Source organism: Formica exsecta, unplaced genomic scaffold (genome assembly GCF_003651465.1).
Source record: "Formica exsecta isolate Colony F162 unplaced genomic scaffold, ASM365146v1 scaffold1389, whole genome shotgun sequence".
In the NCBI taxonomy this organism is placed as follows: Eukaryota; Metazoa; Arthropoda; class Insecta; order Hymenoptera; family Formicidae; genus Formica; species Formica exsecta.
Genome location: NW_021848720.1, coordinates 39827 through 51712, shown reverse-complemented (window position 1 = coordinate 51712; position 11886 = coordinate 39827). Strand labels below are relative to the sequence as shown.

The following is an 11886-nucleotide window of genomic DNA, read 5'->3' as shown; positions in this document are numbered from 1 at the left end:
GTTTAATCTTCCGCGTCTTGCACAAACGCCTTAAATTTAAGTTCAATAAGATCCATTCTTCTAATAATACAATACTTAGTGGAGAATCCACTTCCTATTTTACGATACCGTTTGTCCCTTCAATATCAGAACAATTCAAGAACATCATCAAAGATTTAAACGTTAAACTTTCTTATCGGAGTATGAACAAGTTGAACACATTTATTAAAGTGCACAAGGACTCTTGCCCTCAATCCGCCCGTTAAAATGTTGTCTATAAGATCAATTGCATAGATTGCGATGCTTCTTACGTGGGACACACTAAACGACAGTTACACACTCGCATTTCGGAGCATAAAAATCATATTCGAAGAAACACCAACAACCATTCCGTCATAACTGATCATAGAATAAATTTTAATCACGGATTTGATTGGGAAAAAATCACAATACTCGATAATGAACCCTACTTACACAAACGATTGATTTCAGAAATTTTACATATCAAACGACAAAAGAATAGTTTGAACTTGCAAACCGACACGGAATGCTTACCCGACATGTATTTTACAGTATTAGACAAACTTTCAAAGATTTAATATGTACATCTCAGTTACATTTTTATTTTATTACATTAATTATATCTTTAATTTATATGTTTAATTCGCTCGATTACTTTTATAATTTGAGATCGTCTTTTAGTCCAAATGGTTTGTTATATTTATAATAGCAATGTCGCACCGTTGACGATTGTGTACATTTATTGTTATTGGTTACTTTTGTTTTCTCCCGTCACCTTGCTATGCTCACGATCTATCATTATTACTTTGAAAATCGCTGAGCCCGGTTCTCCTAATTTCTACAATGTATATATTACATCTGACATCACTTTTGCGTGCGGAGCGTTGATTCTCTTTTCGTGAGTTGCATTTTTGTTAATTTAAGCTTCATTGTTACTCTTTCACACCATTCGCTTAATCTGTCTAACATTAAATTATATTCGTTTAGATTGACATGACCACAGATTTTTGGATAGTATATATCCTCGGAATGACTCTGTTCAAAACGACTGTAAGCACAGCCGAGCCACGCTCTCTAATATCCACAAAATTAGCGCGGGTAGAAAACGAGCTAATTTCTATCGTAGATTTCGGTTAGAAATTTGAAAGGCGTGCGACGTTCATATTTTTGCGGGAAAGTAGTCACCTTCAATACCTTCATAAATCGTTCGGCGATTATTATCTTGCCAAACCATACAACAAAACAGAGTTGCGCGAGACAAATTATAATAACAACGAAAGTCATCCACTGTGACACATCGGCAAAAATATCCAGAGTCTTGATCCAGAATTTTCTAGAAAACCGCGTAAATAAAATCGACGACGGCACGCAACCCGGCGCCAGACCGCTTTCGTACATCACGTCGAATTCATCTACGCACATCTCTTTTTCGCGGTCGAAGTTGCTTGCTTCGTAAAAAGTTTCAAACCTTGTATAAGTTCGCGAGTCTAATTGTGAGACAATCTTTGTATATAACTTTTCATTGTAAATATCTCTTGTGTAAATAGTGCATAATAATTGACAAATTAACAACTATATATGGACAAGTGCTTTATTTCGGGCAATTCTACACAACTATCGAGACGGCTATCAAACAGACTACTTCTTCTACAATACCACAATGATGTGAGAGATTACCGGTCTTTATTTTAATTAATTAATTAATTATTTTTCTTTCTGCGACCATTTATTATTTATTTTTTATTTTTTGTTTTTTTAATATCTGCGACAATGTTTTTACCTTTCCGATCATGTTACTAACCGACTAAGACCATACGACCGTTAACCTATGTTATAAGTTAATTCAATTTAATTTGTGCTGAAGATGGCCTAAAAAGAGGCTGAAGCGTCCTATCTATAATTGTAGAGAATTTCACATAATAAAACTTTTTGCGCTCCAATTACCGCGTTTGGCTCTGATTGCCATCTTCTTCGAATTTTAATTTTGATTTTAATCTAGAGAGCCTTTATTTGTATTTTTGTTTTTATTAAAATAAGTTTGCAGATAGTCCTTAAATATATATTTATGTTATAGATCAAAGATTACAATGTTCTCTTCATCGATAATCCTGTTGGTACTGGCTTTAGTAACGCTGAAAACATATCCGCATTCGCAACGACAAACGCTCAAATCGCGAGCGATCTTTTAGAATGCATTCGAGGATTCTACAAGCAATTACCGAAATTTAAGCCTGTTCCAACATATATCACCACTGAATCATATGGTGGAAAAATGGGCGCGGAATTTGCGCTTGTCTGGGATCGAGTAAGAAACACAAACATGCTAACTAAAAAAAAAATAAATAAAAGAATTATAGTTCCAAAGATTTTAAAGAAATATTGATTATTTTGAAGTCTTGAAAAGGGAAATAGTATAACTTAAAAAAGAAATTTTTATCAACTATATAAGATATCTTTAAAACAAACACACACACACACGCACACACACGCACACACGCACACACGCACACGCACGCACACGCACACACACACAAAATTTCTTTCTGAAACGCATTTTTGTATTATGAAAATAAAGAGATATTTAAAGTAATCATGGGACATTTTCTTTCTTTCTCTTTCTTTTTATAAGCCATAATATTTGTAAATTATGGTAATTGTCACAAATAATAGCATATCCAATAAAGCAATGTAATTTACTAAATAGGAATTTGCATTATATCTAACATAACGGAAACTTGTGTTCCTTAGGCTCAAAAGGCTGGCACTATTGAAAGTAATCTAAAGGGGGTTGCACTTGGGGACGCTTGGATTTCTCCTATCGACTCTACAATAACATGGGCGCCATATCTACTCAGCACGGTATTACACATTACCTTTTTTTAAAAAAAGTGGAAAAAAGGCGTCAAGTGCACGCGCACAAGCACCTTTTGCTATAAAAAAAACTCTTATACAAAATAGTGTTATTTCAATTTGTTGTGGAAAATTCTTTGTATCAGAATTTTTCACAACAAATTGAAATAACACTATTTTGTATAAGAGTTTTTTTATAGCGAAAGGCACTTGTGCGCGTGCACTTGGCGCTTTTTTTCCACTTTTTTTAAAAAAAGGTAACTTTTTAGCAATTATATCATTGTTTTTTTTTACTGTATGTTATATATTATCTTATTTCTGTTTACGTGCAATATCATTAAATGAATATATTTATTATATTTCTGAATTATAAAAGCAACCCTTTCATTTCTTTGATTGATAGTGTGTGTGTGTGTGTGTGTGTGTGTGTGTGTGTGTGTGTGTGTGTGTGTGTGTGTGTGTGTGTGTGTGTGTGTGTGTGTGTGTGTGTGTGTGTGTGTGTGTGTGTGTGTGTATGTTTTATACTTGATCCATTCGCAAGTATCACAAAGAATTTTGCAGCTTTACTGTTTTATAAATGAAAGCATACGCTATATAACACTGCACTCTGCATTCCAAACTTAACCTATACCTATACCTGTCAAAAGCAGGTATGGATGCGAGCAGTAACATCACGAAGTGCCGCTAGCGCTATCTTATGTCGAAGGCTCCAACCATAGACATAGTATATCTAGACCGAGTGTTGAGGAGTGGGAGCCGAGGTGCACGTAGAAAAGGACATACTCTGTTTCGTGCCCTTTGCGTTCTCTCTCACTCGCACGTAGCATGACGAAAGAGAGCGCTATGCTATGTGCGAGCGAGAGAGAACGCAAGGGGCACGAAACAGAGTATGTCCTTTTCTACGTGCATCTTTACCCCCGCTCCTTAAATAAAGGCAAACGCTCGGTCTAGATATACTATGTCTATGGCTCCAACCGTATAAGATTCGCGCATGCGCATTGGGGACTTGCGTGAATGAAGACGTGGACGTTTCTTAAAAGAAAATTTTCACATTGAGGCTTTCCATTCATATTACCTCCGTTCACGATACATGTAGAAAAAAGATAAAGGCTCTTCATAAGTTAATTCAGAAGCCAATTCTTCATGTATTTTTCTGAGATTATCTCCAAACTCATTAAAAATAAACCACAGATTTGAATTTTTTCTAATTATAGGGTTTATTTTAGTGTATTTATGATATAATCCAAGAATACTAATATTTTTATGCCTTCCTTCACAATAATATCTTATTATTTTACTTTGATCTTTCACCGTACAAGATTCGCGTATGCGCATTGGGGACTTGCGTGAATGATGACGACGTGGACGTTTCTTAAAAGAAAATTTTCACATTGAGGCTTTCCATTCATATTACCTCCGTTCACGATACATGTAGAAAAAAGATAAAGACACTTTTATTATATAATTTAAACCCAAGGTATCGATTAAGTCTATTAAAAATACGATCGGTTCAGCCGTTATTGAGGTCCAATAATCTAAGGTACTCTCAACTGGCCGACTCGCGTATAGATATCCGAGGTGCCTCGCTATTGCTGCGCGTGACTTAGCGCGAGACACTACCGTGTCTTTTGATTTAATAATTATTTATCGTCTTTGTTGCATCTGTACGCAATGCACTGATTTTATAACAGATCATATAAAATTAATCGATAAGTAATACTATTGAAAAAGAGAGATAAACACATGTGTCGATAATAAAATTTACTGGCTTGCTCTGCCATCCCCTTTTCACTGTCTCTTCATCGGCTCCCATTAGTCTTACGTAAAATTTTATTTTCTATAATTTATTCATTCTTATAAAATTCTTGAACATTTTCACAGGGTATGGTTGATACGGAAGGTTTTAAAGAAATTGATGCTGCGGCAAACGAGACAAGAGATAAAATAGAAACAGGCCAATGGCGAGAGGCAACTAACTATTGGGCTTATACGCAAACTATCGTTTTAGAAAAAACTTACAACGTTGACTTCTACAATATTTTGACAAAACAGAAATGGAACTATTATCATTCATCGCCACAGAATATATTGTCCTTTGATGGAGGTATATGATCATTTAACATAATAGATGATAATTAACGTAATAATCACGTATATATCATTTTTTTAAATAAATTGCAGACGCTATATATCGATATTTTATTCCACTTTGGTCTCAGTCACTTGATAGTTTGATGAATGGCCCAGTAAAAAAAGCGCTCGGTCTTAACGTCACTCATGGCATCCAATCTAGCACAGTTTTCGACTGCTTAACAGAAGATTTTATGAAGCCTGTTATTAATATAGGTATCAATCAAATATGAAATATCAGATATATGTATGTATTATTAAAACAAAAATACGATAAAAAAGTAGTGTAACTTAATGTCATCTTAATAATGTTATTGTCATTATTTTCTTGTGAAATGGATATAAAAGTTAAATAATTTGTAAGCTTTTGAAAAATTGTTGAATCAATTTTCATGAATTATATAAATTCATGAAGTAAGAAAAGGATAACTGATAAACACATATGTAAACTTAAAACTCTATCGTGATACATGCATTCCCATACATTTAGACGCATGTGTTTGCTTTAAACTGAATCTTTCGCGAGATGTCAAGATATATTATTTCTCGTATAATGTAATACACTAAGGCTTATATTTTTATAATACATTATAATCTACTCATGAAAAATGCACAAAAATATTCTGTTTTAGTGGAACAATTACTTAATGAAACTCACTTGAACATATTCGTATACAATGGACAATTGGACTTAATTGTCGATACACCGGGTAAGTTAATTTGTTTTTTTTTCTATGTGCTACAACACATAATGAACAACGCTAATATCGTTAATACAAATAAAATAATTTGTAAAAAAATTTTATGAAATAAATTAACATTAAAGCACATTATAGCAATATTAAATATAAATGATGAAAATATGGTGTGATGAATTAAAATATTTTAAGTAAAATCTAAAATAATATCAAGTATCTAGATATTTCTCAAATAGCCGAGTAAACAGAAATTATTGAATTATTAAATTCTTTCTTTCGCATTTTAACGTCTCAACAATTTTTTTAATAAAAAATTATTCAGGTTTTAAAAGATATTATTAATCCCTTAATTTGTTTAGAATTGATTTTGTAAGAAACCAAACCTCATATGAGAAAATTTTACTCTACTTTTTCAGCTTTTTTTCATATAGAATTACCATCTTTTTAATTGCATCGTCAATAATGAACCACTTTATATATCCTATGTTAACAATCTTAGTGACATTATTCACTAGGAATTATTATAGCATAATATTTTCTTACTGTTCTCGTATAATCCATGGTTACTTTATTATATTTTAGGCACCCTTCTTTGGGTCGAAAAACTAAAATGGAAAGGCGGTAACACCTGGAAAAGCTCGGTGAGGCAGCCGCTCGTCTCTGAAGAGATCATCGAGGGCTTTTTGAAAACTTATGATAAATTCTGGATGTACTGGGTGAACAGAGCCGGACATATGGTATGCATACTCTCACTTTCTCTCTTTCTATTCAACTTCCATATTTATTGTAATATCGCCGTAAGCGATCTTCAAGATTGATTTGTAACAAGTAAAATTCTAGAAACATGTTTTTTATATATTTAATGCCACTTCGTATTCACTCTTGTCACTTATGTAAAGTGGTTCATCATAGATTTTTACGTTATATATGTCCATTGTAATGTGTAGAAAATATAGTATAAGTAATTTGGTGCTGTTAAATAAGAGAGGCGTAAATTATTCATTAATAATTTGATTATTTTTATAATCTATATTATTATTTTAGTGCTGTTCGCATACAGCAACTAATTTTATTGTTCGCAAGGAGTGGTTTTCAGAATTGACGACGCGCAAGTGGAGTGACTAGATTTGTTTATTTAATTGCCAATCTACAATGTTCTACGTTCTTATGTTTGGTGGCCCTGAAAAGGGCCGTTTCGTTTGCCCTTACAAGAGCTGGTTATCGCTGTCTCTTTTCTCTCCACGCGATGGAAGGTGTGGTGCGAGTATGTTGCAGCGGTCCCCACTGCTCGTACCGTGCGATCTTCGGCGGCTTTTAACTCTCTGTGGACGAGGCCTTAGGTCGAGAGCTCGGTGCCGGTGAACTCGGCTTAAGGTCGTTGGTTGTCGCTGTCGATCGTGCGATAACTTCCGGATCTGTCTGCGTGCTGGAAACGCGCGTGGATGGTTCCCAGTCGATGTCAGATTGTGACGCCTGGTCGACTCCAGAAGGTGGCCCGGCCTGGACGCCGCGATGTACTCGACTCGGTGGTATCATCTGCGTCTCCCGTGTCACCGGACGTGTTGGTGAAGCTGGGAGCGGCGATAATAGAGGCGGTGTTGTCCAGGCTTCCCTGGGTGACGTGTAGCGTCTCAAGCGTATGTCCCACGTCTTGAGGAAGAACCGTGTGGGCCGCGTTAGTCGAGGCGGCTCCAAGTCTAGCGGGATTAGCTTCCACGGAAGTAGGCTCCGCCCTACGCGTTTCTCCTTTGGAAGCGGCTCCGGCGACTGTGGGCTCTTGGTTCCTCCTGTCTGCTTGTTGCCCGGTGATTTGGGCGGCGGTTTGGACCGTGGAAGGCTGCGCTGTGTATTTGCCTTCGGTGTCAGTCTCCTGTGGACAAATGCTTGGCGGCGGATTGTTCCGCTCTATACGTGTCTTTGCTTCGGGATGTACTCTCCGTCCGCTGAGCGACGATTCGCCGTCTAGGCCTACTGCGCGGCCTTATAAGCCCCACTCAACGGATCCCACTCACTGATAGCGCTCGCGATGGTCGCCGCGTCGCGGTGGGCTCTTGCGGCTCGTTTCGTTCCTGCGCGCGGGCTCCGCGCGCCCTGCACGTCAAAGTTCGTCGGCGCATATACCGGGTGGTCGTTTCGATCTTGTGGTGGTTCGTTGGACCGCCACAAAAGCATGTTTTTTTTTTGTTTTTTTTTTAAAGAAGAAACCGCCTGAGCAAAATAATTTTTTATTCCTTAAGTATGGAGTGCGCAAAGTTTTTATCAGATAATTGGATCGGTTTATTGTAAAACCTTGCAAAGGTTTGTGACATGGACGGACCATCCTGCTGTACGTCTAATTGTATCTATATCGACGCCTTTTCGGTGGGCTGCTGAAACTGCAGCATGTCTAGTACTATATGCGGAAAACTGATCTGTATTTATGCCTGACTTATTGAGTAGAGACTTGATTCAATGTGCAATTGTTTGCGCTGTTGCGTCACCATGCGGCTTCACGGTAGAAATCAATAATCTCTTATTATTATTCGATCTTAGGTCTTTAGTGTAATCTAAATATTCTATAACAACTGAGGCTGCACAGAGACTTGGTTTCTCTCTAAAAAACGGAAGAATTAATTCAGGTTGAAAATTACTTAGTTTTGAAGTTTTTATCAAGTCTGGTATTTTAATAGTAATACCAGTACTTGAAATCAAAATATTATCTGTCTTTATTAAAGCTAATGTTTGAAGTCTATGTGCGGTAGCTAATGCTAAAAGTGTCGCAGTCTTTTCTGCTACTTCTTTGGCCTTAAATTGGTTCAAAGGATTAATATTTTCTAAATAGTTAAGTACCGGTGCAGTGTCCCAGATGCTAGAGTACTTGGGTTTTGTAGGTTTTTGTTTGAAAATCCCTTTAAAAAACCGTGATATTAGAACATCACTAGAGATATCACGTAAGGAGATAAGAGAGATAGCCGATCTTGTTGAATTTAGTGTACCATAGCTAGCGCCTTCTTTGAATCTTTTTGTTAAAAAACTTATAATCGCGGGCGTATCTGCTTGAAACATATTAATGCTGTTTACCGATGCAAAGTCCCACCATAATTTTAGATGAGCTTGATATTGTTTGAGTGTCGAAACTGTTATGGAGTTAATCATAATATCCACTGAGTCTTCATTGATTCCTTTCTTCAGGAACGCCATCCGGATAAGTTCCCTACCACCAATGAAAGTTTTGACGCCAGCGGGTGTGACCATCGTCTACAGAGAGATAATAATAAGTTATCGTGTGGATCAAAAATTATAGGTGGAGCAGATAAGAGTGAAGCAAAGAATGGATACCAAGGCTGAGCTGGCCAGAAAAGAACGACCACTGTGCCCTCAGCCTTATCTGCAACTATTTTTTGTAGTGTTCTCGCGATGAGAGCGAAAGGTGGAAACGCATAGAGTTTTTCGTTTTTCCATGTAACTGTAAAAGCATCTACCACCTCTGCATCCGGTTGCGGATATCTAGAGTAAAAACGCTTACATTTTCTGTTCGATCTAGAAGCAAATAGGTCTATTGTAAATGGACCCCATTCTTTATTTAATTTTTTAAAAGCTTCAGGAGCTAATTCCCACTCAGTATCTATATTAGTTACTCTAGAAGCCGCATCCGCCTCCACGTTTTGTTTTGAGGGAATATACGATGCAAAGATCCAAATTTTTCGGCTTTTGCACCACTGCCAGATCTTTTTGGCTAACTCACTAAGGTGAGGAAATTGAACACCTCCTGTTCTATTTATGTAAGATATTGCAGATGTATTATCCATTCTTAGCAGAATTTCGCAGTTATACAATGAAGGAGCAAAACATTTAAGTGCAAAGAAAGCCGCTAGTAATTCAAGGTAATTGATACTATAATGTTTCTCATGTCGATTCCAGAAACCTTGGCTACTAGATCCTTGACAGTGAGCTCCCCAGTCAGTTAATGAAGCATCTGAAGAAATTTCTAGGGCGAATTTAAGAATTCTAATAGGGTTGCACCCTGTCTGTGAGTTTTCTTTCCACCAGAGTAAGTCATCAGACATGGCTTTATTTATATAAATCTTTCCTTCATAATCATTGTCATTTAGGAGTAGTGCCAAGAATTTCTGTCTTTCTAAACGTTTACAGTAAATTGAGCCGTATGCTGTCGCCGGACATGCCGCTGTTAGCACCCCGAGTACTCTAGCCACCTCACGAATTTTATAGCAACTTCCTATCTTGAATTGATTAGTCAGATTTGCGATCTGCAGTTTTTTCTTTTCAGTTAACTCTAGTCTAAATTCAGCAGAATTAATTATGAAACCTAAATATTTACATTTTTGGCTTGAAGTTAATGAGCTCTTCGAATAGTTTATTGCAAAACCTAAATGTTCCAGCAGGTTTATTGCTTCATTTATATTAGTTAGACACCTATTAAAGGATTTATGTATAAAGAGAAAATCGTCAATGTAAATTAGAGATAAAATGCCCATTGTTCTCAATTTATGCATGACTGGTTTCATAATTTTTGTATAAATGTACGGACTTGTAGATAGTCCAAAGGGTAGACAAGTAAATTGGAACAGTTTGTTCTTGAATTTGAATCGTAAATATTTTCTGTGTTTATATGTATTGGGACAAGAAAATATGCGTCCTTTAAATCAAGGGAGCACATATATGCCCCCTGAGTTAATAAGCTTTTAACTGAACAAATGTCCTCCATTTTAAAATGACAGGTATCTATAAATTCGTTTAACTTTTTTAGGTTAATAATAAACCTGCTAGAACCATCAGATTCCGGAACCAGAAAATAAGAAGAGACAAACTGTCCTTCGCAATCTTCACATTCTTCAACTGCATTTTTGGACATTAAATTGTTGATCTCCAGAGCAATTTTTACCTGATCTGATTCTGACCAGACAAAATCCTTAGATGATTTGTCTTGGCGAGGAGTTTCTCTGAAAGGAATCTTATATCCTTTCAAGCAGTTAAAAATATATTTGTCAGTAGTGATCTCTTTCCAATGGTCGATGAAAAGTCTAAGACGACCTGCTTGGATTCTTACCTCCTTTACTTCTTCGTCGACGTCGATTGGCTTGACGTTCGACTCGAGGGTTTTGATGCACCTTGGCTTGTTCTTTGGCTCCGTGGCTTGAATTTGATTGTTGATCGTCTCGGATACGTCCCCACCTGCCTGTACCTGGCAGGTGGGTATTTCAAGTTTCCCTGATTTCGTGATTTATATGTCGATACTTTTGGTTTATCTTGGGCTCTGATTTTTGCACACGCCTTTCCGATTGCCTGAACTTCTTTAACCTGTTCGGCAAATTTGTTTCCATACAGCCATTCATCCGATGTAGTAGCCTCAATTGTGGGTTTAACGCCCTTATTTAGCAAAGGAGTGATAAAAGATTTTCTGGCCACAGATTGCTGATAAAAAACGTCAGACAATAACTTTCCAGCATCACAAAGATATTTTGTGAGCATTCCCTGATCAATGCCGTCATCGGGATCATCGAGAATTAATGAAACTGCAGCAGCCAGAGCTGATATTGCAGAATCTACACAGTTTTGTGTCTCAAGAAAATGATGGTCTCTTTTAATAGTAATCTCGGACAAAATTGGAACGATTTCCAAATTAACCTTGGGAGCCTCAGAATATAATTCTTGTTTCCTTGGATACTTTTGTAGGATAGCTTTCTTGTTTTCCTCCGGAAAACCTTCCTGCATCCATTTCTCCCATCTGCGTTTGAGCTCTGGATGGAACTTGATTGTCAATTCTTTATTTGCATTGGGATCGTCCCCCAATAAATCCAATATATCCTCGGGAATGACCGACTCATCAGTTATCTCATCAACAGATGAATTTTCTATGTGCTCAGATGGAATCTGCTCTACTGAGGAAACAGTTTGACTATCCAGGATTTCTTTGTTTTCAGTAATATCTGAAAAAGGAACACAGAAAAAAGGAAGATAGGAGGGTAAACATATTTTTGAATAAAAAAAATATGTCATTTATCGTGTGGCTTATTGCCAGTGGCATTCGTGTGAAATTGCCACTCCATTCGTTCTGTACATCCTGAAATTGTCGTTGTCGTGTGGACATGACATAAGTTTGACATTCGTTTGGAATTGTCTAACTTCATAACCAAGCTTCGTAAACAAAACTTGTAAGCTGTGAATGTATGTTCTTATTGAACTTCTTTCACAGATATTTTTTTTTTTT

General features: G+C 36.7%; 2 protein-coding genes across 3 annotated transcripts in view; one reads left to right on the top strand and one right to left on the bottom strand.

The window, feature by feature from the left end:
- Positions 1–2067: 2067 nt before the first annotated feature.
- The window catches only part of LOC115246129 (retinoid-inducible serine carboxypeptidase-like), a 37624-nt gene continuing 27805 nt past the window's right edge, over positions 2068–11886 (top strand). The window contains exons 1-6 of one of the 2 annotated variants that reach the window (XM_029824756.1): positions 2068–2305; positions 2749–2859; positions 4732–4954; positions 5032–5196; positions 5613–5690; positions 6261–6415. In XM_029824756.1, the coding sequence (XP_029680616.1) occupies positions 2273–2305; positions 2749–2859; positions 4732–4954; positions 5032–5196; positions 5613–5690; positions 6261–6415 (765 nt within the window). In that variant the 5' untranslated portion in view covers positions 2068–2272. Of the gene's footprint in view, positions 2306–2748; positions 2860–4258; positions 4391–4731; positions 4955–5031; positions 5197–5612; positions 5691–6260; positions 6416–11886 lie in introns of those variants that run through there. The other variant, XM_029824757.1, reaches the window with a different exon arrangement.
- Positions 7826–9676, bottom strand: LOC115246130. Its single transcript, XM_029824758.1, has 2 exons — positions 8997–9676; positions 7826–8915 (listed from the first exon to the last, which is right to left on the bottom strand). Exon 2 carries the CDS (start codon positions 8910–8912, stop codon positions 8127–8129), a length of 786 nt encoding a protein of 261 aa, XP_029680618.1. The 5' UTR covers positions 8913–8915; positions 8997–9676; the 3' UTR covers positions 7826–8126.